General features: G+C 46.7%; 1 protein-coding gene across 2 annotated transcripts in view; it reads right to left on the bottom strand.

Annotated features, from left to right (window-relative positions):
• The window catches only part of Tmcc3 (transmembrane and coiled-coil domain family 3), a 252,993-nt gene that overhangs the window by 42,469 nt on the left and 183,161 nt on the right, over positions 1-27,363 (bottom strand). The window contains exon 1 of one of the 2 annotated variants that reach the window (XM_021645387.2): positions 24,903-25,162. The exons of the other annotated variant lie outside the window; for it this stretch is intronic. Within the exon in view, the coding sequence (XP_021501062.1) occupies positions 24,903-24,980 (78 nt within the window). The 5' untranslated portion in view covers positions 24,981-25,162. Of the gene's footprint in view, positions 1-24,902; positions 25,163-27,363 lie in introns of those variants that run through there. 2 annotated transcript variants of the gene reach the window in all.

Raw genomic sequence — 27,363 nt, 5'->3', positions numbered from 1 at the left:
TTTCAGAGAGGGTAGTTCGAACTCTTAAGCCAAAGCTTCTCAATATTTTATTAAAAAAAAAATATTAAGCTGGGAGTTTCCAAAGCTTTTTTTTTTTTTTCAGATAAACACCTGGCAAAAAGGATAAAACTGTTCTTTAGGATTCTTCCATTCCCCCCATCCTCTAGGAGAGCTTTCTCAAGATGGAATAGTTGTTTAGCAAACATGTGTCAATCAGCAGCTACCAAATTGCAATATCCATTTCTACCAGTATTAAGTTTTTGCCAAGAGCTCATTATTTCTCTGCAAAGAGAAGATACTGAAACAATACAATCAGTCCTGTGTTCTGCCATATCTGAAGCTGGACTGAATCTGTAGAGAGAAAAAAATATGTATCTGACGCTAACAGCAGAGCTATATAAGGAAAGAAAATTAACATTTGTTGAGTGCCTACCATGAGCTGGGCATCTCACATCTCACTGTGTGACTGAACCACCAAGGTTCCGACAGCCTTGAGTAGCTTGCTCAAGCTGCCAGGCAGCAATTGTGCCTGCCGCCCAAAGCCAGAGTTATTCATTCATTCCACCTGCCTTTGTTTCTGGCTCTGAGTTCTGAGCATTTGTTCAGCCACGTGTTCATGATGAGGGAATTCACAGCTTTGTACAGCTTGTCTCTAAAGTGGGCACGTCTCCCTCTTGACTTCCAGCTGGCTATGGCAGTAAGTTGTTTACTGCCATACCCACAAAGCAGCGGCAACCCGTTGGCAAAATCATGAGTCCTGTCCACTTGCCTAGGATGGCACAGGGTGCGCGCATCTGTAATAGATTGCTAACTACACGACATCTAAGTTAAGGCTGTTGTACCTAGCAACACGTATAATGAATATTGCAACGATTTGCATGAACAGTTTTAATTCAACACAAAATTGCCACAAGATACTACTCAGCAGACAAGAGAGATGGTGAGTGATGGTGAGGACACGGGAAACCTAGAAACCTGCACGCACTGCTGGCAACAATGCACACTGGGGCAACCACTGCGGAAACCGCTGGCCATTCCTCAAAGGCTAAACACAGCACTACCATAAGACCTAGCACTACCGCTCCTAGCTCTCTCATACAAATAACCCAGCTTATAAGATTGCCTAACCCTACTCGGGCTGCTTTGCCCTTTGGAGTTGCCATAAAAACAGGATTTGAACTCAGATCCAAAGAGTAAGCTGCATTCCTCCCTCCTCCTCCTCTCAACAAATCCTAGATTAGACATTTACTTTTAATTTTTTTACACCTGTTGATTTTGTGTGTGTGAATATGTATATATTTGTGTGTGTATGTGTATGTATTTGTGTGCGTGTATGTGTATATATTTGTGTGTGTATATTTGTGTGTGTATGTGTATATATTTGTGTGTGTATGTGTATATATTTGTGTGTGTATGTGTATAAATTGTGTGTGTGTTTGTGTGTATATTTGTGTGTATGTGTGTGTGTGTGTGCACATGTATGTATGTATGTGGGTGTGCTCTCCACAGCACTTACATGGGGGTCACAGGACAATTTTCAAGAAGAGTCAGGTCTCTCCTTCCACTTGTGGGGTCTGGGAATTGAACTCAGGTCGTCAGGCTTTGCCCATCACCAGCCCTAATCTGCTTTCCTGTTTCCATACTCACATCTTACAAACTGGAGTCATCCATGGACATATTCCTAGGGTTCTACAAATTTGCCGCAAGCAAATTAAAATGCTGCGTTCGCTTAGATGGCAAAGAATACAAATGCCATGGAGGGGCCACAGAGAGCCATTTGCTAACCAAGAACTGCCCAGGCTATCAGGGCCACTGACATTTCTACCTGTCGTGGGGCCCGCTGCTGTTAAAGCCTTTTGTCCATGTCAGACAATAAGGGAAACCCTGGGCCAGTGAGGTCACTCAGCGAGTGAAGGTGGCTGCGTCACAGTCGTTAGTTACACCATGTCGCCTAGTTTGATCCCCAGAATCCACATAAAGGTAGAAGACGAGAACTGACTCCACAAAGCTGTCCTCTGACCGCCCCCACAAGCGTGCCATGACACAAGCACCTCCCCAGTATATGACTCATGTGTGCACAATAACAAGAAAAGATTAAATTAAATTAAAACAAAGAATCACCACAGTTGATCATATTCATTTCCTGGAGCTACTGCAACAAAGTTCCACAATCTGCATGGTTTAAATAAGCGGAAACTCTTTTCCCCGCAGCTCTGGAGGCTGGACCCAAGATAAAAGAGCAGAGGGGCTTGGCTGCCTCTGAAGACATCAAAGACTGCTCATCCCAAGCCTCTTTTCAATGCCCATCTGAGGCGTTCATTCCACGGCTGGTACAGAGACTCACTGCCCAAACCCTTGGTCTTCATGGCCTGATCTCTGCACCACGGTCACTAGATGAGTGTCTGACACTATATCCAAATTACCCTTTTTATAAGGACACCATCAATACTGAAATCTGGTCTACTCCACAAACCTCATTTTAACTTGGCTACTCTATAAAGGCTTTGCATCCAAATAAGGTCCCGCTGTGAGGCGCTGGAGGTCTGGAGAGCGACAGATGTTTTGGGGGAACGTTCAACCTATAAAACCAGCTTTAACTGTAAAGAACACAGCAGTTCCCATGGAGATCAAATTGTTTCACAGTGAGCAAAAGTATCACAGGCAGAAATTTTTTGACAGAGGAAAGCTAGACTAGGATTGAACCTTCCCGTCAGCCAGTGGGGTAATGGAAGCATTTAAACTCAGTGGAAGGGGCTGGAGAGATGGGTCAGCAGTTAAGAGCACTTGCCATCCTTCCAGAGGGTTCAATCCTAGCACCCACATCCGGGTCTCACAGCTAACTGTCTGTAGCTACAGGTGCAGGGGCTCTGATGCCCTCTTCTGACCTCTGTATTCACATGCAATTCCCATATACATGCACATTAATAAAAGTAAATCTTAAAAAAATAAAAATAAGTTAACAGAACTGCTGTACTGTGGTCACTACCTTTGTGAGATTACCTTGGCCATGGGTAAGACACTTTGTGATCTAAATGATCACTGTTGTGTGTATTTAGCTTGTTTTAAAATACCACCAGAAAAAGACTGAGGGAAATCTTCCTTAGAAAGTTAATGAAATCTTCTTTAACAACAAGGAACTCACTTATTCTTAAAGCAGACCTAAGCAAAAACACCAATTAGCATCTTTGAACAAATACTTTCTACAAGCCAAAAGCAGAGAGGAGATAAAAATTAAAATATGGAAATAAGAGTACATGCCTTCCCTAATTAGACTTATTTAAATAAAAACTGTAGCCAAGGCCTTTACTAATCGTTTGATGTATCGAAACACTGAACTCTGAGAAGACAAACCTTGCTGGCTTGTTGAAAGGTGTGAGCTCAAATATTATACTAATATCTTTGTGAAACTCTTAATGTATGCGTTCCTTTCTTTCTCACTTCCTCCCATTTTCCATGCACCACATATCTATTTAGCACTGGAGGGAGCAATCCCTTCTGCTTCAGGGTTGAGAAGAATAAATCACTAGTTAAAAGGGTGTGAGAAGGCTCAGGGCTGGCTGGCATGGGCTGGATGGAGAGGCACCCAAGCCAGTTGTGAGTTGAGAAAGGGCACGCCCTTCGCGTATATTGGCTTACACAAGCCTCCCGCTTCGTTATGAGGAACTGGTTCTCTTTTACATGAGTAGTCTGATGCTCAAAATGGGAGGAGATGATTCGGCACAGTTGTAAGAGGCAGCAGGGCTTCAAAGATGGGCCAGTGTGTCCTAAGCCCCTGCCCTCACTTCACCACGAAAAACTGGCACTGACACAGTGCTTCAGCAACGCTGGCTTTACATCTGCCCACTCATACCTCCTCAGCTGTCACTCTCGTCCAGGCCACTATAACCACTCCCTTCTGGGGGCCACCTACAACCTCTGCCAGCCATCAGCCAAGGCCGTACTTGCAAAACATTGAGTCCTGAACTGGCTTCTCCACAACAGCATCTCAGGCCCCAGGTCTCTCTGCCCACCTGTCTCCCAGTGTGCCTGGACCACAGCAGGCTCCTGTCTCAGGGCATCTGCACCTGTTGCTCCCTGTCCAAGGATGCTGTTCCCGAGCAGCACATCTACAGTTCTTCTCTAAGAAAAGCTTTCCCGAGTCTCTTATTTTAATCCGCTCCTCTCTATCCTCACCTGGGCCTCCCCAAGTTCTGTTTTATTTTTTTAATGCTGTATCGCCTCTGCTGACACATATGGATTTTACCTGTGGATCTGGTATGTTTGCCTCAGGCTACTGGAACAAACACCAGATGACAGGCCTCTGTCACTCAGTATGCCTAGCACATCACATGGGATTTACATATATTTGGAAAGTCAATGTGTTGAATGAGACTCCAGAACTGACAATCCATTCATGCCCTGTGTGAAATAACTTGAGCCTGTCACCTCCATACACTGTGCTCCTGCTTTGTGGGCTGGGGAGAAACCAGGTGATAAGCAGGTAGTGGGGAACCGGAAGAAGCAGACTTAAGGGGCTCAAAGGACTTCACCCTTCAAATCAGTGCCATGAAAGACACAACTCCATGTCACATGCTGGGAATACACAGCTGCCAGGGATCACTGCTAGGGACATACCCCTCATCTTCTCTTTTATTAGGGTCAACAGTTCCAGAACAAACCAGCTCCAGGCATGGGTTTGGGGAGGGAATTACATAGGCCAAGACCCTAGGGGAGGAAAAAACCAGCCTGGTGTCCCCTTCTATCTTTCTCCTCCTTTCCTTGTGCATTTTAAAACATTACTGTATGCCTTAGTGACTTTTCTATTGCTGTAAAGAGACACCAAGACCAAGGCAACTGACAGAAGAGTTCACTGGGAGCTTAAAGTTCTAGAAAGTTAGCATCTATGACCATCACAGTGGGGAGCCTGGCAGTAGGCAGGCCTGGCACCGGGGCAGTAGCTTCGGGCTTCTATCTTGAGCCACAAGCACTAGACAGAGAGAACTGGGAACGGTGCTGCCTTTTGAAACCTCAAAGCCCCATCCCCCAGTGACACAGCTCCAACAAGGCTGCACCCACTAATTCTTCCCCAACAGTTCAACCATCTGGGGACCAAGTGTTCAAAATGGGGGTCTATGGGGTTCATTCTCACTTAAACCACCACACTGTATAGTAATTGTACAGATGAATGTATTTCACTATGTCACACATACGCGTAACATTCACCCCTCCCTGTTGGCCTCACCCAACCTGCCTTTCTCAACCTCAAAAGTTTCAGCTTCTCGGTCCCAAGCGTCTATCAACAAAAGCACCTTCCTTACACGCTCAAAAAAGCCTCTAGTTCCCCTAGATAACTCTGCCTGCTCACATGCAGTTTTCTTGCCGTAAGCAAACCCTCAGCAGAACTCCCAAAACAACACTCAGGGTTCCATTTTCTAGCAGCTCTCAGGCGGCTAGCAGTGGCTCTGAACTTGCTACACAATGCCTGATAGGAATGAGGTATCCTAGGCATCTCAGCCTCATGAATAGTGGAGAAACAAGACTATGTAAGGTCAGACAGCGAGACAAATAAAACAAACAAATAAGCAAAAAGCTACAAAGTGGGAAATGGAACACAAAGCATATGATGTCTGCCTGACTGATGCCCATTCTCAATCCCCTACGGATCAAACTGGGGACTGAGTGGGGTGACATCATCACAATGGGCAAGTTGTAAGCACCTAACTTTAGAAAAATTATAGACGTAAATAAATGTGCCTTTTGAGCCTGAGATTCTAGGAAGGGCTGAAATCACCAAAAGACTGTTCCAAAGAACAAATAAAATCCCACTGAGAGATGGCACTATAATTTCTTGAGTTTGCGTCAGTCTGTTTTCAGTAGTTGGCAAAAAGGTGACGGATTTGGGTTACAAAGGCAGTGTTCCACTATAAAAACCTGCTGGTTGCCATGGCAATTAACATCCTCACTCCTCCCTTCCCACAGCATCCTTCTTCCATCTGAGTCAAGTCAAAGAACCTATCTGTGACGCCCAGGATTTAGCATTTCCTTTGCCCAAGGCTACAAAAAACAAAAACAAAACCAAAACCCACCAGATGTACACTCGTTACAGAGCATGCACGGAAATGCAAATCAGAGGCATCCACATCCTTGAACAATTGGTACCATTTGTCCTCCATCCCTACAAATTCCCTACAAAACAAAAGAGACACCCCTGCAAAGAGGGCTGTGCTGGTCTGAAGGGAGAGGACTCTTAACAGTGGATACCACTCCTCCGACCCACAGCCTGTCGGAGTGGATGCGGGCCAGTTCTTCCTGAAGGAGGTCACCTGAAGCCGGGGCTCCCCAGAGAACGGTCTCTGCCTCCTACAGCGTCAGTACTAACCCACAGACCTGTCGTCCCAGGTCCCTCCAGGATGAGCTCAGGCCTCACACACGGCTGGGTACAAAGGGAAGTACTGAGGAAGCTCAGGGACAATGAAGCCTCTCCTGACACCAGACTGGGCAGCGCTTCAAACACATCCCGTCTGGGATGATGAGCTGGCTCCCGCATGCTCTTCCAGACGACCCAGCTTAGATTCTCAGCACCCACGTGGGCTCACAACTATTTACAACTCTAGTTCCAAGAGATCTGATGCCCTCTTCTGGTCTCTGCTGGCATTCAGCACATGCATGGTGAGCAGCCATACATGTAGGCAAAACACACAAGAACATAAATATAAACGATGCTGCTGCTGCCCTGTCTGAGAAGAAAGCCAAAGGAGAATTCTAGAGTTCCACACTGGGGGATGAGCCTGGGTTGCCTACAGCTGAGAACTCCCACCTCTGGCCGTCAATCATGAGCGCTGACCCACACCGGGAGTCAAATGAGGCATCAGTCAGGCAGCTGCAGCATTACAGATTACACTCCATGACACAGGCTGCTCCCCCAAATGTGCAGTAAGGTCCAGGGATACATCCCTTATTATACTTTGTTCAAAATCCCACTAAGAAAGTACACTGCAGGGCTGGCACCAAATACCTAATTATCCAAGCCAGCTTCACTAAGGCTATCCTATTTGCAGGCCCCGTTTTATAAACAAATGTGATTTTTGTACAGACTTTTTGTCAACTTTTTCAGCCGATCTGCAAGCATTATCTCCTGACATGTTGGTAAATATTTTCACATCGATGGCAGCAAAGGCTGCCATGTGGGTTAAAGGTATTGTGGATAACATGATACTCATGCCATGGATTAAGACTCAGGCTCAAATAGGCCAAGGTCACGCTATTACGTGGAAAGGCTGCAAGGGGAGCCTAATTTGATCATTCTAAGCCTCTTCTTCCAACCAACAGGCACAATTTACCACCCATCTCAAGAGCAGTGACCCAGAAACCTGGTTGTAAGCCCTGGTGACTGCTGGAGAGTGGAAGTCTGTGTGTTTTGTTTTCTTCTTGGGCCTTTGCTGTATTTTCCTAGCAAAGCACTCAGGAGGAGAGAAAGGTAAGCTCCATAAGCTCCAGCCTAGTCTACAAAGGAGGTTCCAGGCCAGCCGAGGCTACATGGTGAGATCCTTGTCTCAACAAACAAATAAACCACACACACACACACACACACACACACACACACAAAGTCTTAACTGCCGGTACCTCAGAAATACTATTTCAAGATAAGGCCTTTGAAGGGATAAACGAGGATAGTTCTTAATCCAATGTGAAGGTATCCATAAAAGAAGAGGAAATTTAGACATAGAGAAGAAAGATGATGGAAAGACACGGAGGTGGGAGGATGGGCGGCAGAGATCTCAGGAGCAAGGTCCCGTGGTTCTCACGGAGTCTTGCTGACCTCATGGCCTCTGACTTCCAGCTGTGATGTTCTGCTAAAATGCATCTAGCAAGTTAGTAGACTAGGTTAAGACAACATGGTTCTCTTCCACATAGCTTACACAATATTACTTAACATACGCCTTAGATATTCCGAAGGGTCAACATGTCTGAAAAGTGACAGGATTACGAATCGCTTACCTCCTCCCCACACACCTTTTCATAGTACTGAGGTATTCATGCAAGAAAAAGGTCAGCCATATACCAGAGATGTGACAGTTCGCCATTCTTCATCTTTCTCCAGTCATGCTTTCCACACTGCTCTGAAGAACATCCTGCCACTGTTCAGCCAAGAGCAAGGAGCACTGCCTGGAGGAGTACAGCACGCAGGAGGAGGCAGGGCAGGAAGTTGAAGGCCATCCTGGGCTATACACTGAGATCCTTCTCAAAGAAAAAACAGGTCTGTTTTGGGGAGTAGTGTTACAAGGAGGAATTATGAAAGCATTATGTTAATTTTAAAAAAAAAAGCAACATGGTTGGAAAGGCAACTGTATTCCTGCATTCTAGAAAACTTGAACTGTTAAGGTCAAAGTTCAGGTCAATGGCTGCCAGGGGCTAGGGCAGCTGAAAAAAGACTGTTAAAAGGTGCTTTTGGAGGTGTTGGAAATAGGCTATATCCTAACTGGATGACTCTGCCTTTATTAGAATTCATAAACACAACGGGGACATTTACTTCTATGAGTTATGTCGCAATAAGTAAGATGCTGACATCAATTTTTATATATCTTAAAGGCGGTAGAGAAGCTAAAGTCTTGACTAGACCTGAAAAGTGCCCCTTGGCACACTCAGAACAACTATGTTATATTTGCTATTAGGCAAAATTAAAATACACATATTTGAGATAAATACTACCCAATACCTTGGTACACAATCTTCAATTATAAAAACAAAAATCCTGTTAAAGATATCAAAAACAGTTTTAAAAAAAATCACTGCTTAAGTACAAGCAGTTGGGGAAGATATTCAAGAAAAAGGCAGAGTGGCAGGATGGCCCGGGGAATAAGATGCTTGCCACCAAGCCTGACGCTCTGCTTTTGATCCCTGGGCCCACAGGGCAGAGGAAGAGTCCTGCACTGACTTCCATACAATGCACCCTCCCCCCATAAATGCTAAAATAATTGATGTGATAATTCTAAAAAGTCCACAAGAACAGACAGCAAGGCTGAAGACCTTCTTTTTCTTCTTCTCCCTTGTTCCTCTGAGGTATGTTCTCCAGAGATGCTCTCCCCTATGGCTAAAAACCTCAGAAACAACTTCCCCATTCGCCTTTAGAACTGCCTTGCACACATTCTGCTTCCCTTTTCCTCTGTATGGTGACGTAAACTTAAAAGGGGGAGGACAGTAAAAGTGGGAAAAGTTACAAAGAACAATGTTGAAAAAGAGCAGTTTCAAGAGATACTATCTATGTGAAAAACAGTATAATACAAACAGTTCATTTTTTATTAACCTGTCTGATGTCTGATGTACAAAGATACAGAACAACTTGCCGGAGACCTGGAGGAGGTAGGGAAGGAGACCACGCCCACACAACTGCACCTGGGGCCATTACTGATCAGTGGCTGATGCAAACAAGGAAAGAGATTGGTGGAGGTTCAAACAGGAGATAGGGGACACAGGGATCTTATTTTTATTAAATATCTCCCTCCCACCCTCCCACACATCTGAAGGATTTAGTTATCATGAATAATCTGTCAACACACTATTTAATGGAAACCATTGAGTTGACAATTTGATATGCTCCTTGTCAGATTCTGATCACCATCCTTCCTCTGTACAGTATGCTGTTTCTGCTGGGCCATTTCATTACCTTAGAATCCTAGAATCTGATGTCAGTGCATTTACATCCACAGGGCATTAACTTCAAACTTAAATTAAATTCCACAAGCAAAGCAATCATAAACGCCAGAAAATTAAAATCCATTGAGAGTTTAATAAGTTAGCTTCCCTAAAAAAAAAAAAAGTCAGGCTTATCTTTGGCCGTTGTGTAAATAAACTAAGAAGCAATTACTTAAGAGTAGCCTCTACTGATAAAAATGTCTGAGATTTCTGAAATGCCCCAAGTATGAGAAAACAAAATAGTTTTTGTATTCAGAGGTAGTTGCTTCATCTTTCAACTCTGTCTTATTGCTTATCAACCTGTTGTTATCAAAATCATTCCAAACACTTGAATTATTTTTAAATGGGCAACTTAAGGAAAGCCACGAGGACACGTCATCTATCCTCGTTTGTTTTCTCTCTCACAGATTTAGTCAGCCTCCTCAACAGTGGGATTAGGCACTCTCACCCACCTAGACAGCCCAGCTGGGCATTTGCAGGTGCTAGAGAGCATGGGAAAACCTCTGAGCTGTTCCTGGGATCACTGAAAGGAAGGAGGGAAGGCTCTTGCTATAACTCTGGAACCCACAAAATTAGTACCACCCATTTAGGGAGGCCCCTTACCTGCCCAGCACACCAGGAAGGCTTTGGTTGGCTTTATACAGCAAATACTACATGGTGATTTGTAAGGGGGCTTTCCTAAAGCCCAGCACCTTTCCCAAATGAAAGCACGAACAATAAAATAGCCCCCCCCCCCCGAATACACTCCTGGGCCGGGTGAGAAAATGTCAACGTTAGTTTTCTGGGCAAAGACAACAGTTTCAATCTGTCTCTGTATCAAACACAGAGATAAAGGTAGGCAGACAGCCAAAGATGATCACATGTACATTGAATAACCCCTACCAAGTATTCAGGTACACTGAGGCAGGTGTGGGGGAATGGAAAAAAAGAGCAAGGTAAGAAATGGCATATTGCCTCTAGATGTGAAATCTTGTAATACCTTCAGACGCTAAATAAACCAGTTATGAATGTGAAATGGCCTCACAGGCTCATGTTTGGACACTTGGTCACCAGCTAGTGGCACTATTTTGGGAGGGGTTAGTACCTAGTGGGAAGCGGGTCACTGGGAGGTATCTCCACTTCTGCTAGCCTAAGCTCTCTGCTTCCTGGTTTATGACCAAGACAAGCTGCTGCCGTGTGCTTCTGCCACAGACCAAGCAGCTCTTGCTGCCATGCCTGCCCTCTCAAACCATGAGCTACAATTAAGTCTTACTCCTTTAAACTGCTTCTATCAGGTTTGCTCCACGTGGGAGGCTGGGTCTTACTTGTTATATGGACCAGGTTGGCTTCAAATTGACAGTAACTCTCCTGCCTCCAATGCGGGGATTACAGGACTGTGCTCTATACCTGGCCTGATCAAGTATTTTGACATAGCAACGAGAAAACCATCACACTTGGTGAGAAGCCATTTTCGTTTCTTCATCTGTGTGTTTGTAGGCCTCAAGGCTTTGTTGTTTCTTCTCCCTGTGGGCTCCAGGGGAGGTTCCTGGAGTTGAATTCAGGTTGTCAGACTTGCACAGCAAGAACTTTTAGCCACTGGGGCATCTGTCCTGCCTGAAGGGACACACACACACACACACACACACACACACACACTCCTTTTCTATCCTCGCCCCCATTTTTTTGGCCTCTCACTGTTGTAAATGATATTGGAATCATGCCTGCCTGAAAATTTCTAAATGTATGTGCTAGAATTCTCAAAATGCTCATTTCAGCTCCTCTGAGAGGAGGTGGGAGGATGAAGATCCAGAATAACCACATCAAAATTACAACCAGCAGAGTTCATTAGTTTTGAAACTCACAGAAAAGGTTAAAAAAAAGAAGAAGAAGAAAAAATAATAAAGTTCAGTCCATATGGGAAGCAGTGTATTTTTAAAAACAGGTAACTATGCAAAAAAAAAAAAAAAAAAGGGCTGTAATATGTGAAAAGCAGCCAAGTGATTCTACCTGGTTCCAAAATCCAAATGCAGGAAAAGAGAAACCATAAAGCAGATGAGGAGAACATGAGCTGGGCTTATAAGGAACAAAGGCAATTCTAAGAAGGGCACAGACCTCCAGGCCCAGGACTTCCACAGGTCTGCCTGGCAAAGCCTGCTACTATTACCCAGTGTTTTCTCTATGCTAGCTCCATCTCCTCCCATCCACATACAGAACATAAAGCATCATGAATAGCAGGATTCTAAGATAGCCTCCTAAGACATGGCCTTCCCCACCCTGGATCCTAGCAAGACTTGAGAGCAGGACGGGACTTTACTCCTGTGCTTAGGCTATCTTCTAGGGCCAAGGAATTCACCAAACATAATTAAGGGTCCTGATCAGTTGATTCTAATCATAGTGTAGTATGTGTTGGGCCTGTCCCTATCAGGTGAGCTCAAAAGGCGGCTCTGGAGGTTAAGAGAGACAAAGGAACGGAGACTGCAGGTCTTGGAGAAGTGAGCTGCCAGGCTGTGAAAGGTGAATGTGGCAGGGAGTGGTGGACTGTCTCTGCTTGTTGTCCTCCAGTTAGTTGTAAGAAAAATAATTCTGTAAGCGACCACAGAGCTTGCAACAGGACCTGTGCAGACCCTTGAGACTTCGGTCCTTGCTGACACTTCAGTTTCAGGCTGATGAAACTCTTAGTGCTTGTGGTGCACCTGGACCTGGAGCCGGGAAACCACGAAACAATGAGCAGGCTTTGTTCTGAAGATGCTCATTTGCAATTGTTACACAGTAAGAGAAACCAATATAATAACCAGGAGTGACAAGCTGCATTTGTACCGTGACTTCTTTAATAGATAAAAGACTCCTGCAAATCTATTCAGTACATGGCCAGAATAGAAACACAGGGGGCTCAGGAACAAACAAACGTTTGCTCGGAGCCTATGAAATCACAGTCTACCTAGTGCCATCTAGTTCTGTGAGCCTTAACCATCAGGAGAATCTGGCTGAGGGGTTCAGAGAGGGTGTCACTAACTGTCCCAGCAACTTCTTGTATACATTCCGCAAAGTTCAAAACTTTCACGTGTGGCCCACCTCATCTGCAACAGGAAAACATGGGTTAAATGAAAATGCGCTACTAGCGTTATCAGCAGGATCCAAATCTCCGAGAAAACTTTACATCCAGAGATGTGAGCCGAAGCTCGTTAATTCATTCCTGGTGGGTCCACAAACCTGTGGCACACTTCTAGCTCCTGGTGTTCCACACAGCAAAGGTGTGTGGTGACATCATAGGCTACAAAGCAGGTGCCCTTTGTCTCAGACCGCTTTCAGGGATGTAGCTCCTAGCAAATGATTTTACGCATTGCCAAAAGAAGCACGTGCAAGTTGCTGGCACAGCGAATCACCAAAGGCCGGAAGCGATATGGCCCTTCGATACAGAGAAGGTTAAGCTTATCTTGGGATATGCGCACACCGGCATCCCTTGCAGCAACAGCCAAGGCTGGTTCTTCTGCACTGAGGTGGACTGAGAGCAGAACATGCTTTCTCAGCCTTTCCAGTCCAGCTTGCTGCAAGCCAGCACACCACTGGTGCTCATTCATTCGACATTCACAAAGTCTCATCCACGTTCCTGACTCCAAGCCCAGGGGGAGAAGACATGACCATGTCCCTAGACAATACGGGATGGGTGTCCACAAGCATGGTGCAGCCAGCCGTCCACTGTGAGAGGGATCAGGTCAAGTGCTAGACTGAGCGAAGGACTGAAGTCATTTGAGAGAATCTGGGTACCGGGTGAAGAAGCTGGGATTCTGTGCTTATACACTGCGAAGACACTACGGATACACATTATTACAGTCTGAGTTTCTGATGTTCCCTCACAGACAAATGCTTGGCATCCTAGGTGATGGGGCTCTTTGGAGACATTCTGGATCGCTGAAGATCAGTGGTCCTCAACCTTCCTAATGCTGTGACCCTTTATTCCAGTTCTTCATGTTGTGGTGACCCCCCAACCATAAAATTATTTTCGTTGTTACTTCACAACTGTAATTTTGCTACTGCTAGGAACTGTAATGTAGAGATCTGTGTTTTTCCATGGTCTTAGATGACCCTGGGGTGAGCAGGCCGAGGACCACTGCCTAGGAGGACAGGTCTAGCCGCAGGCATTAAGTCACTGGGACTGTGTTCTGAGAGGCCGTCTCTTGTCCCTCGAATTTCTTCTGTTTTCGGTTTTTTGTTCACCGCCGAGTGAGTACTCGCCACGCATTCCCACTGCCAGGATGTTCTGCCTCAGCGTCAACCCAGAATCAATGGAACCAAAGACTACAGACTGGAACTTCCCAAGCCGAGCAAAATCAGACTCCCCTATGCTTATACGGTTAATGCCGGTGTCTTAGCACGGAGACGAAACACCCAACACATACGCTTACTGTAAAGACACACACAGTTGGAGAAGCTCCTAACCTCAGGTCATCTCTGCTTGCGTTGGACGTGTGTTAAGGTGTTTCTGCCCGAGCTCCTGTAGGGGGATGAGTCAGCCAGAGCGTGCCCCTTCACCAACACTCATGAAAACACCAACACTCATGGGACAACACAAGTCTCCTCCTGGAGGAAGCCACCTCATCAGGGAGAGTCAAGGGAGCCCCGAGAGACCTTCTCCTCGTCAAAAGGAACATGTGTGAGCCCCTTCGCCCCAGCACCTGGCTGTGCTCACCGAGCTGCGGCCCTCGGCTGGTGCTGCGCTTCGCAGTTAGACCCAGAGACGAAGGCGACTGTTGCTTTTCTTTGGTCTCCTCAGAGTCCCCTGTTGCTGGGCTCACAAGGCCTTTGCCTGATGCCAAAACAATCATCAGCTCATACTGAATGGGCCTCAGATTGTCAGATAAATGAAGATCCATGCCAACCAGTGATTCAGTCTCAAACAGAGGCCACCTGTTCCAATTAGTGAGATTAAAATAGCACAGTGCTGACTATCTCAAGTCAAGTTTGGGCCCTCATGACAATCATAATAGATTCAGAAAGCAGACGGAGGGACTGCGGACCCCCCACACAATTGCAAACGATGAAGTTAAATATGTTAGGTCCTACGGCGTGGTTTTCAGTTAAGGTTTGGTTTTTGGACAACACTCCTCTCAGGGGCTGCAGCTGCAGGCGCCACTCAACTGCTTCACTTCCAAGTCAACACACACAGTGCAATTACGTTCAGTCTGAATTCACACAACTTGGACTTTCCCCCCCGCCCCACAATCCGGGTGTGTGCTCTCGATATCCTAAAGATCTGTGTCTTCTAGGAGTTCTGCTCTGTAGCAGAAGCTCTGCCACCGCCTGCCTCAGTTTCCCTCAGGTCACCAGAAGACTGAACATAATGTAGACGCACACAGCCCGGAGCAGGCACAACTTATTCCTAACCTCCTTCAAGGATTCCCACCTGGGCAGGCTACCATCCACCCACCACAGCGGACATATGTTCATTCCAAACAACGTCTGTGTTAAGTTAGAGCAAATGGTCTACACTTTACCTGGTACCCAAAGGAGCTGAGGTGTGTTACAGAGAACATGCATGTAGAAATTTCTTAATAATTGTGGTTTGACGTATGGTTTTTTCAACTTCCAGAAAGTATGAAAGTGATTTGCACGCCATAGAAACCAAACTTGGGATGCTGACGCTTCACCCCACGTCCACAGAGGTAACTCGCCAACCACAGGGCATTTGGGCTCCCTCCAGATAACCCCAGGGTAAGCTGAGACAGCGTCAGCAGAAAAGTGTCCTGAATGAACGTAGCTCAGCCTCGGCGACCTGGAACAGGCTTGTGACACTCACGGTAGCTCACAGAGAAGGAAACTGAAATCTCACGGAGCTTATGCTAAGAGAGTGGCCAGTAGCTTGTGCAACTACAACTAAAAGAGAAATGAGAACAGTTATTTGGGTATACTTTCATAAAGCATACTGTAAAGTAAAGAAAATCTTATTGGACTATTGACGGTCTATGTACGTAATACAAACAAATATGCACACAAACACAGGATCAGAACAAGGCCAGAGGCGAAAAAGAAAACAGAGAAGCGAATTAAAAGGACCATCTAGTATCTCACTCCACCCCACTGAGATTTGGATTTGAGTTTCTTATTGGGCAAAGGTTGGGAAAATGTACTTCTAGGCATCCTCTAGGCAGTGTGTCCATTTCAGGAGGAGACTGAGTCGGGGACAACCAGCTGCACTAAGAAGAGGATTTTCCTTGATGATTCAGGCGGCCGATGGCAAAAGCATTAAATAACAGGGTCAGGGTGAGGAGGTTTCTCTCTTCAAGACTCAACCCAATCCAGCTGATCCAGCCCAGGAGAAAGGCAGGGTGAAGACCCCCCCCCCACCCCCAGCACAATCGCCCACCATTTGCTCATCACTCACTCTGGGGCTGCAGGCCTCAAGTTCAGACGGCACCCAGCTGGCACAGTCCTGTCGATATTTTTAAAATGAACTTAAGTTTTAAAGAGTGAGCTGATTTAGAAATACTAAGTAAATAATAGCGCAGGTGGCACCGAGCTGTGTGTGGGCCGTATGGGAGGGACTGAGGCCTGGGAAACTCTGTGGTAGACCACGAATGACTCAACAGACACGGTACCTGTCAAAGTTACCCAATACCACTTCCGGTAGTTGCTCACCCAGCTGGTAGGTAGAGCAGACCTTCAAGTCCACATTCCCAACCATCGCTCTGTTCCTCAGAGCTGGAAATCTGCTGGGAGAGTGAGGTCACAGACAATGAAGACGTAGCTGTATGTTTAAGGAGTGTACCTCTGGGAAAGGGGGAGGCTGAGGAGCTGTGCCGGGAGGTGGTTTGGGGACTTGGAGAAGAGAAAGTGAGTGAGAACTACATCTGACATACAGGCTTTGAGGTACAGCCAGGCGAAGCATAAGGTAGAAATGCCTGACACAGCGCAAGGAGAAGCCACGCTTTACTCCAGGTTAGCGTCAAGTTGGTGTAGATGGCAAAAGTGGCAGAGATTCTCCTCTAGAAGAAGGGGAGCCAGCACTGCATGTGCCATCTCTCAGCAGGCCATTAGAAGCTCTGTCTCCATGCCCTGCAATGGAGCAGGCGATCCATTCCCCAGCCGAGAACCAGAGGGAGGCTTTGAGTTAAGGTTTAAGACTTGGCTGAAAAAAGAAAAAGTAATATGCAGGTTGAATGTTCTTAATCAAATGCTCAAAATAGTCCAACTTCTTAATTTTGAATACCAACACGATGAGACAAGTAGGAAATGCCACACCTGAGCATTTATGTGACGAGCCAAGGTGGAAACACAGGCACACAAAACATGATGTAAAGTGATCTTCGGGGTTGGCATACAGGTATATGTGAAGCCTAAATGAAGTTCAAGTTTAGACTTGGGTGCCAAATGCAAGGCATTTTATGATGCATTCACAAATATGCCAGACTCCCAAGAAAATCCAAAATGCAAACCACTTCCGGTCTGAAGCAACACAGGTACCGGACATGCAATCTATACACTGAAAACAGGAGGTGCTGCAAGATTCTCCGGATGGGAGGCTCACAGAACCGAACGCTTCAGAGGCGACGGCAGCCGGGTGGGAGGGAGCTCAGGCTGCATGCCCGCACAATGCACGGGGCACTGAGCAGCTTGTGCATCTGTGTGTCATTCCCCACTTCCTGTCCCAGCTGGCTTGCGCATCTGTGTATCATTCCCCGCTTCCTGTCCCAGCTGGCAAAAGACCAGGATGAGGATGAGCTCACTTCACAAAACTTTATACTGAAAACACAAAGATGCCGAAAGAGGCCCCGAGGAAGAGGTTTTTAAGTGGCGAGAATCCAGGGTAGCCACGTGGCTTTGTACATTTGCTGCGCCTTCTCTGCTACCTCCCCCACAAACCTGCAAATAAACTCAGAAGGATACGGGTCTAACACTTCAGTCACTCCGATACATGGTATTACCTAGAAAAGCCCCACGATTTTACATCCATTCAAGTAATTCTTCACTGAAAAGAATCGTGTGTGATGGTGGCAGGGGTATGTGCATTGTGGGCGTGTGGGGGTGTGCATTTTCAGAGAACAGAGAAAGACATTAGGGGGCTCTCCCTATCACTCTCCACCTTATGCTTTTCTTTGATTTTAAAATTACGTTGCTTTGTATTTATTTGGAAGAAGGCATGCGTGTGCCCCAGCAATCTATGAAGGTCAGAAGACAGCTTGTGGGATGTGGTTCTCTCCTTTCACTCTGTGGGTGTCCGGGACTGAACTCAGGTCATCAGGCTTGGCAGCAAACATCTTTACCCACCGAACCATCTCATTTAGGCATTCTAAGCCATGCCCAGCTTTTACACGGGCTATTAGCCTGAATTAAACCCATGTCCTTTTGTTTGCACAGCAAGTGTTCTTACCTAGTGAGCTACCTCCCAAGTTCCTCCACCAAAAATAATTCTGTGTTCATTCTCCCTAGTTTAATTAAGGTAATCTTCCTACAGAATTTAGCAATTAACTTGATAGGGCCTGAGTTCAAGCCCCAACAGTACATAGTGCATTTTAAAATACATATTTGATTTAAAATGCATATTTGACATATATGTTTTAAATACACATACACATTTTTAAAGCAATTGTCTTTTAAGGGATTCCCTGTTAAGACAATAGATGGGAAATGGTGAGTCACAATCAGTCTGTGTTAGTTACATAATTTTACTGGTTATAGTCTGAATTATATACTTTTCTATTTCTGCAAATGGAATGGTCTAAATCCCCTTCCAGGGTCTGGGGTTGTGTGGGTCAATGACAGAGTACATGTTTAACAAAGGCCCTAGATTTGATTCCCAGTACCAAAATGTATATATACATATGTATGTGTGTACATATATGTGTGTGTGTGTGTGTGTGTGTGTGTGTGTGTGTGTATTCTCTTCAGGCTCTAACGTGGTGAGTCCTGGAGTCTAAATTCCCAGCCCTGCACCATATGAGGAATATGGACGATCTGTCCAGCAGCGGAAAGGACCCATAAAGAATTTAGTGTGGCTTACTATTTTCTCAGTTCATCTAAATTGCTCTCCATGAAGCTCTTCAAACACCCTCAGAGTCAAGGCATGAGAGGACCCACATTGAATGCAATGTATTTCTGGAAACCAGATCTGGCCTCTTCAGAGAATGTGAAGTGCAGAGATCAAACCAGAGGCCTCCACATGAAGGCAGAACCTGAAGCGGCTGTCTGCTGCACTTCCGCAGGTGTTTCCCCCGGGCGCTCATGGTCACCTCGAAGGGGTTGGACCCAAGGCTGCTGATGCATGCTGCATCATATAATGTATGCAACAGTAAGCATCCTGACAGCTGCTTTAGAAAGCTAATTTGGGTCAGATGCCCAAGGAACTACTGGGGGTCCGGCCAACATGGAGACTCCAGAGCCAGCAGCCTGAACCACTTTCGAGTGCTTCCCCTGAGTGTCGTGAGGGAAACATGAAAGGCAGGTGACTTGTTCCAAAGGATTTCCCAGAAGACTGCCTGCTGACCAACTATGTGGCACAAAATACGAGTGAACATTCTGCCTCGTCAGGAAAGATTTGTAGGCATCTTCTGGACTCAGCCCTCAGAGGAGCAACCACCTTTACCATGCTCGTCAGTGGCCCACCCTCTAAAGACCAAACATCAGCCTAAAAGATAGTTTCCTAGTTTAAAAAAAAAAAGTTGTTCATTTATTTGGTGTGTGTGTGGGTGCTTTGCCTGTGTGCCTGTTTGTATACTATGTGTGTGCAGTGCCCTTGGAAGCCAGAAGAGGGTGTCTAGTCCTTGGGTACTAGATTTACAGATAGCTGTGAACCACCACAAGGATACAGGAACTCAGACCAGGGTCCTCTAGAAGAGCATGCAGAGCTTTCAACCTCTGAGCCATCTCTCCAGTCCTGCTCTAATTATCTTAAACCCGAGACCTTCCTTAAGACCTTCTAAAACTCCTCCAAACTCCTCAACAGAATTCTTATGCTGGGCATTATAAAAAAGGTCCACAAATTATCATTCCATATCATTCATTCACAAGTTTACTTGCAATATAGGACTAGGCACATAAGGCTATAAAGGAGTACGTTATCAGAATCTAGAACGCTCAAGTGAGGGGGTACTCGAAGGAGCCATACACATCTCTCTCCCAAAGCAGCCAAATGGTTTATCAAGATGAGGCTGCCTAACATGCTTATTTGGTTTATCAGGACGGAGCTGCTCTCCAGAACTCACCCCAGGGAGCAGCAGGGAAGTGGTTAAGATTAAGCCCCAGTTAGAGGATTAGGGGAGCTTGGACTGGAAGCCTTCATTAGTTCTGGTGTCTATGAGGCGATTGGTTTGCACTGGCTGTTGTTGTTACATGCTTTCCACTCGTGTTCTTTTCGCCTCACTGAAGAAAAGCGCTCAACAAGGACCCTGCTTCCCTCCACTTCACAGCCCTTGCGCGTCCATGCATCGGCAAAATGATGCACAAGTCATGTATCCTGATGTTCCTTTTTAGAAGGAATGAGATGTCCTAATTCTGATTCACAGCAAAGTGATTCACAGTTCTCTCGTCCTTTTCTCTCACCACCACCCCCTCCACTGAAAACACAAAAACACAATTAAGAAACAGCGAGGCTAAAAACACTGCAGACTCTCCTGGCGATGCGGGTAATTTTCATCTAGGACTCCAGGTTTTGGCTCTGGGAATTCAGGAAGTGTTGAAAGGAAAACATATTTTGAGATCCAAGTTGGTAGCAGCTGTCTTGCTGCTCTACAGCGGATGTGACAGGCATGTGTGAGCTGCTGGTGGTGGCTGGCAAGTCATTCTTCTGTGAAGGCAGAGCCAGTGAGCCTGCGCAAGGCATAGCTCAAGAAACACGCATACCGTCAACCTGCCCTCCTAACGTAAACATATTCTTTTGTTTTGCTGAGAAGAGTTTCTCTGTGCAACCCAGGCTGTCCTGGGCTCTTTTTGTAGACCAGGCGGGCCTGGAACTCACAGTGATCCACCTGCCTCCATCTCCCTGAGTGCCGGGATTAAAGGCATATGTCACGACACCTCTAAAAACAAACATAAACAAATTCTGACTTGAGACACTCACCATCACTCAGCCTCTTTGCTGAAGTCTAGAATAAAACAAAGCACTGATTAAAACAGTCCTCAGAAACCACTCAGTGTGCCACCTCCCTGGGTCAGGGGCACCCAGAAGAGTCGGTCTCTATCTGTCCTACTTCCTGTCCAGGGACAAGCAAGCAATCACCACACTGCTCCCCAGCTAGTTCCACTGCGGGAGGGCCAGCGCACCTCCCTCCCCAGCCTCTGGCCATTACTCCTCACCCACTGGGATGGTTCCCGATGGAAGCGCACTTCCCAATGTGCGACAGGTGGCCTTCAGGTGCCACACGGGTTTTACTTCAGGTGTCAGAAACTTTCGTATTTATTATGAGCAGTTCTTTCTGTGGAAGGGAATTCTACATTGCTGCAGTATAAGTAAGATAGACTCACCAGGTACGAAGCTACCGGGGAGAACTAGCTATCACACTCTTCCTGGTGCTCAGAACTGCAGCTGGTGTACAAAAGACGCTCAGTGGGTTTGCCACAAGATTAGGAGGCTTTTAATTTTCAAGCTTATGGAACCTCCCGATAGCAATGTATAAATATATAAATAAATAAGCAAAGTGAGTTTACCACCCATGGGTTCTTATTATGCACCTCACATTTTATAGGCATAATTGCATCCTTCCTTATATCACCCCTACAGTGTAGAAGAAACTAAGGCACAGAATTAGAAGGTCCAAGTGACACAGCAATCCACCCTAGAAGGATGTGTGTGTGTGTAAGCCTAATGAAGGTGAGTCTGTAGGAAAACAATCTGGTCCTCCCTTGGACCTTGATGAAATAGAAATAGTGAAAGTCCTAAGCATCTAAAGGACCACCTGCAGAGATGTCAAAGAAAGCCCAGGGCTGACAGTATAATAGGAGAGTAGGAGAGTAATAGCAAGTGGTACTGGCAATACAGCAGTAGGGAGAAAATCCTTTTACAAATAGATGAAAACAGTAACACCTGAATTACATGACTGTCAATAAAAACAAAAACTCTTATTTAAGATTCAGATTCACAATGTGAAGAACAAACTGACCTCACCTGTTCTTCCGGTGTCCCCCACCATCTCCAATGGGTACTAGAGTCTCCGACAAATTACTTGGGGCCTTGTCCTGGTGATCACATAGTTGGAAGCTATGTCAGCCCCCTGGAGCCCTGACAGTTCATAGCGGCACCCAAGTGGCTATAGGTGGCATCAGGGAGCATTTAAAGTGAGATCCAACTAACACAAGAAAACAAAACAAAACAAAAAAAACTGGACTCACACTTAGCAAAAACCAATTAAGGTAGAGAAGACAGACTACCTATATTATTAATATAGGCTTTGGTGACAGGCCCTGACTATCTAGGGCATAAAGAAAAAAAAATGTAGGCTCTAATTATATACGCTCTTTCTTTTAAAGTAGAAAGATGTTATGTGTGTCAAGTTAACAAGCATCTTTTTGCAGTTTTACAAAGATGTAGTTTAAAAATGTGAATGGCTCTGGCTTTTTAGCCTAGTGACAACGAGAAACATCATTAGTTGCATTACATTTTTGCTAAAAATCTAGGTTCGTCTACCTGACTGTACAAACAGACCTCTGCAATATTAAAGTGGTCCCCTGTCTCATTACCATCTAGTCTCAAAGGCTTAAATAAACCCAGCAAAAATGATGTGTATTTTCCCTGTTACCTCAGTGGGTAAAAGATTAGATTTAAAAAAAAATTAATAACTATTTGTTAACCAACAAGGTGTTTTGGGGAGGAAACTTCAGATTCCTGTCTGGCTAGTCACCTTCACACTCCCATCACAATAATTATTTGCATTTTAAAAGAGAGCTAGTTTGACAGATCAGTCTGACTCCAGGGACCCTTTTTAAAAACCTCGTTTATTTCTAATGAGAGAGTAACACCAAGAAACTAAGCCCTAATATCATTTGGTGTTTTTCTTTTGCACAGCATACTTTTCTGGGTGTTGGGGGAAAATGCTTTTTTATAGCTACATCAAAATTGAGTTCCACAAAGGAGCAGCTAGATCACCTAATGGGATGGTACTTTCTGCAACAGCAAAATTGCTTTTGCTGTGCCCTCATTACAGTGGACTTATTGCAGCCTTAAGGAGGGATGCAAAATTACACCAGCCCCACTAGAGGAAAGTTCTTGTATTACTTCTCCTGATACCTTGATATCTCCACGGAGAAGACAGACAAACAAACAAACAAACAAAGCAATGGCCAAACTAAGGGCAATGCCACACATGGCAATGGATGCCTGTAATTCCAGCACTCAGAAGTAGCCTCAGGAGGATCACAGAGATTCAAGGCCAGCTTGGACTGCAGAGTGAGACCTTTGTTTCAAAAACAACCTCAAAACAATAGTAACAAAAACACTAAAAGCAGGCCGACCAGAAGGCTAAATTTAGACCTCAAGGAGGGCATGAACTGGGCTCCTGGCCTACTCAACTCTAGCCGTCTTCCCACTGATTTCTTCTAGTCCTCCGTAGATTTCATCTGCCCAGTTGGCTAATTACATAGAACAATCAGGACACACAGCGCCTAACTCCGTTTCACTGCCTGGTTTACTTCCAAACCCGATATCTCCCTACTGATAATGTAGCAAGTACAACACCTTCGGCAGGATTTTAAAGAAAATAAGTAAGTCCCCTCCACGCGAAGTCTTGCGCACTTTCTGAAGGCAGACAGGTGTGGAAAAACACAAAAGTCTTCAGTTCAGCTAATCTTTCCATTTCTCACCGGTGAGTGTGAGTGTGTGTGTGTGTGTGTGTGTGTGTGACAGCACCGCTGTTAGCACCTCCACCTGACAGGCAACTACGCTTGAATTTTGGAAAGCTCACTCCATGAGTTTTGTCAGTGAGCTCACCACCCCTCGAACATTACTAACTCTGACCCTTACAGAGATCATTGAGTTGTGACAATCCAGGTTCTCAAATTATTTTAAGATTACAATTTCTCCTGTGAACTGCGATACTGACTTTATTCCCCTGCGCCCACTGGGTTCCAAATGCTTTAGAAAAAGACCTTTCCTTCAGTCAGCTGTGTTCATGAGAAGTCGCCCCTCCCCCCAACAAACTTCTGACTGCAGGTAAACAAAACTCTAATGCTCTTCTTCCAGATGGAGTTTTGGAATACTTTCCTAATGTATTACTATGGAACTTTTAAAGAGTCGGTCGATGCAGGAGTGATTCCACCAAACACATTAAACTTATGTAAAAAAAAATCATTTTCTTAACTTGATTAATAGGCAGTAAAGAGAAAAGCGAAATAAGGTAACCACGGCACTTTGGGGTAATCATTACTGTTTTAAATTACCCACGTTCTGTATAAGGGATCCCTGTATAGTCTGTCACTTACGACCACAGCGTCTGTGTGGCTGGTCAATGGATCTTGGAGGTGACGGGGCAGAAACTATGCCTGTTCTATCTCTCCGAACTTCATACAGGGAAGCTGACACCGAGATCCCCAGTTCCTCCCGCAAGCCAGAAGTTGGAGGGCTAGAGAACTCCAGGTACCGCCTGCCAGAGAGAGGAGGTGCTGTTTCAAATGGCACTTTAATCAGCCAAGGGGAGAAGGGATTTGGGAGCCTCACATCCCGCCTGGACACTTGAGCTGCCCCGAAGGGAAGGTATTCCCCGGGAAGGCCCAGAGCTGGGGCTGTGGCCTCCGTCAGGATACTGAAGCCCTCCAGAGCCGGTCTCCCCAGCTTGTTCAGAAGAGCTATTTTCGCTCACAGCCAAAATCAGCAACAGCAAATTACGCCGCGAACCGAGCGAGGCGAAGGCGCCGGCTCTGCACGGCTCCCAACTCCGGAGCTTCCCCGCCGAGACGGACTTTAAATCTCCGCGGCGCGTCCGGGGCGCACGGAGCCGGCGACCAGGCTTCCAGTCTTGGGGACGGGGCGGCGGGGGGTGGGGGTGGGGGGGATGCAGCAGCAACGCCGAGCCCCGCAGGTGGCGGTGCCCGGAGCCAGACCCTGGAAGTCCCGGGTGCCGGCAGCGTGCGCTCCCTGGCGGGGAGGAGAGCGGGGCGACAGCGTCGTGGAGTCGGGATGGCGACAGAGGCGCGTCCTCCGGCCGCAGGTTTCTCCGGACCTTCCCGGCCTGGAGGGACCGGCGACGGGTTCCGCGGCGCAGAGCTCCCTCCCGGCCCGAGCCCTCCCCACGCAGACTCGCACCCCCGCGCCGCCCCGCGCGCGCCCTCACCCGGCTCTTGCAGCGGTGGTGCCGGCCGGGGTCCGAGTAGGTCCGGTCCACGGTGAGCGCCGTGTCGCTGCCCGGCATGCCTGCGCTTCGGACTGGCAACTTTGCGTCCTCCGGGGCGGGGGCCGCCGCTCCACTCCGCTGCGCACGGCGCGGGGCTGGCAGCTGCCCGCCGTGCTCAGCTCCCCGTGGCCCCGGAGCGCGGCCGAGGGGGTGGCGCGGGCGGCCGCAGCTGCTGCCGACACCCCGCCGCCCTGCGCCGTCGCCGGGGTGGGGAAGCCGGCGACAGTCTCCGCCCCTTCCCCCGCTCCCCGCCCCTGCGCCCCGCGCGGCGCCCAGACCCGCTCCAGGTGCCGGGCTCGGCCGCCCTCCCTGCCTGCGAGCCGGTCCCACGCGCTCCCACGCTCCCGCTTCTCGGAGCAGCGACGCCGGCACGGGTTACGGACCCACTTGAAGGCGAAGAAAGATGGCTTTGAGCACGGGGGGGTTGCCGGCTGCCTTCACTTTCGTATCTTCTTCATTCAACAGGCACACTTGCTGGGCAGCTACCCTGGACCTGCACGGTGGGCTAAGGGTTCCCGGACGCAGGGGCGTTTTTCCCACCCAGGAGTCCACAGAGCCGCACTTCCACCGTGTTGTGTATCTCCATTGGGCTTGTGTGACTCACTGTGTTGTAAGCGATACTTTGAAGTCCGGAGCTATCTTTCCACTTGAGCGTTCTCCGGTCCCGGTGACTGCTCCCTGCCCACGAGGAATCTGCAGTCCCATTGGAAATCGGTTAGATGAGGGTTGCCCAACCCAAAATTCACCACATAAGGTCCGGTTATGTTGGACGAGCCACTGAGACTGGATTAGCAGGTTTAAACCACTGATCGCCAAAGGCCCAGCACGCACTGAGCTCGGCCTGCAAGGAGCGGAAGGTGTTTACCCCTTCTTGGCTGAGAGAAAACAGGGCTGCACATTTGGAAAAAAAAAACAACAAACCTCAAGGCATCGGTTTAGGGGTTGTCTTCAGGCACAGAGGGACAAGGGAGAAGAATGGGGACTGTGCGGGGCTGTACTTTGAACACTGAGTTCAGCTTTGTTCTGTGGGTGTGAGGCAGGCCGCTGGGGGTCTCGAACCAGGAGTTGAGGATATCAGATTGGAAGTCTAGGCCTGCGAGAGGCACTGACGAAAGATAAGTAAGGGACACTGGCTAGGAGGCTGTTATAAAAACCGAGGGCTACGGGCTACGGGCTACGTACGTGTCATGCTCAAAGAGACCAGGTGGCCAAGGCGTGTCCACTCAGGAGAGTATGAGGCAGTAACAGATCACTGCCCTCTAATTATGGAATCGTTTCTAGCAGGTAGAGTTAAGTGGAAAATATAAAGCAAGGTGCAGAATAATATATGGTGTTCTGCCATTTATTAAAATACAATATGTATCATATATATACATATGAGTGTGCTTACATATACATGGCTTATTTCTAACAAGATAAACAGAGGCTAGAGAGATGGCTCAGCGGTTAAGAGCAATGGCTGCTCTTCAGAGGTCCTGAGTTCAGTTCCTAGCAACCACATGGTGGCTCACAACCATCTACAATGGGATCTGATTCCCTCTTCTGGTGTGCATAAAAACAGAGCACTCTAAAATACATTAAATAAATAAAAATTTCTTAAAAAGATAAAGAAAAAAAACTACAGAAATAAGTGAACAACAAGAAACTGCAGTCAGAAAGGGAGGACTGGTAAACTAGAAGACAGATGGGAGGACTTTGTTCATTTTTTTAATGATATATATACCTTACATATATGTATTGTGATCACATATTAACTATGATGAAATAGAGTAAATTATTAAAACTTAAGAACCAGAAACCTAATCTAAAGCCATTTGAGGAAAAAACACCTTTAAAATATCTCTCTCTCTCTCTCTCTCTCTCTCTCCTTCTTTCACACACACACACACACACACACACACACACACACACACCTCTACACCAGACCTGAAGAGATTTTTCAGGTAAATTCTTCCAAGCAAACAGACTGTGATTGTGATAGTGTGTGTGTGTGTGTGTGTGTGTGTGATTTTAGTCATGCACAGAGAAGACTCTGTGATAGGGCCGTATTTGAGCAGAGACTTGACTTGGGGGATAGGAAGAGTAGTGTAACATGGAGGTTTGGATGAGGACAGCCCCTATGGGCTCATAGACTTGAATGCTTGTCACCAGGGAGTGGCACTATTTGAAAGGACTAGGGGTGTGGCCTTGTTGGAGGAAGCTTGTTCCTCAGGGTGGGATTTGAAGTTTCAAAAGTCCATTCCAAGCCCGTTTTCCTCTTTTTGGATCGGGATACAAAACTCTCAGCTACTTCTTCAGCACCTTGTCTGCCTGCATGCTGCCATGCTTCCCACCGTGATGACTGACAATGGCATAAACCTCTGAAGATCGGTAAGCAAGCATCAATTAAATACTTTTTTTA

Source organism: Meriones unguiculatus, chromosome 2, assembly GCF_030254825.1.
Source record: "Meriones unguiculatus strain TT.TT164.6M chromosome 2, Bangor_MerUng_6.1, whole genome shotgun sequence".
NCBI classification, from domain to species: domain Eukaryota; kingdom Metazoa; phylum Chordata; class Mammalia; order Rodentia; family Muridae; genus Meriones; species Meriones unguiculatus.
The sequence above is the reverse complement of the archived record's forward strand: the minus strand, read 5'-3'. Positions and strand labels throughout refer to the sequence as shown.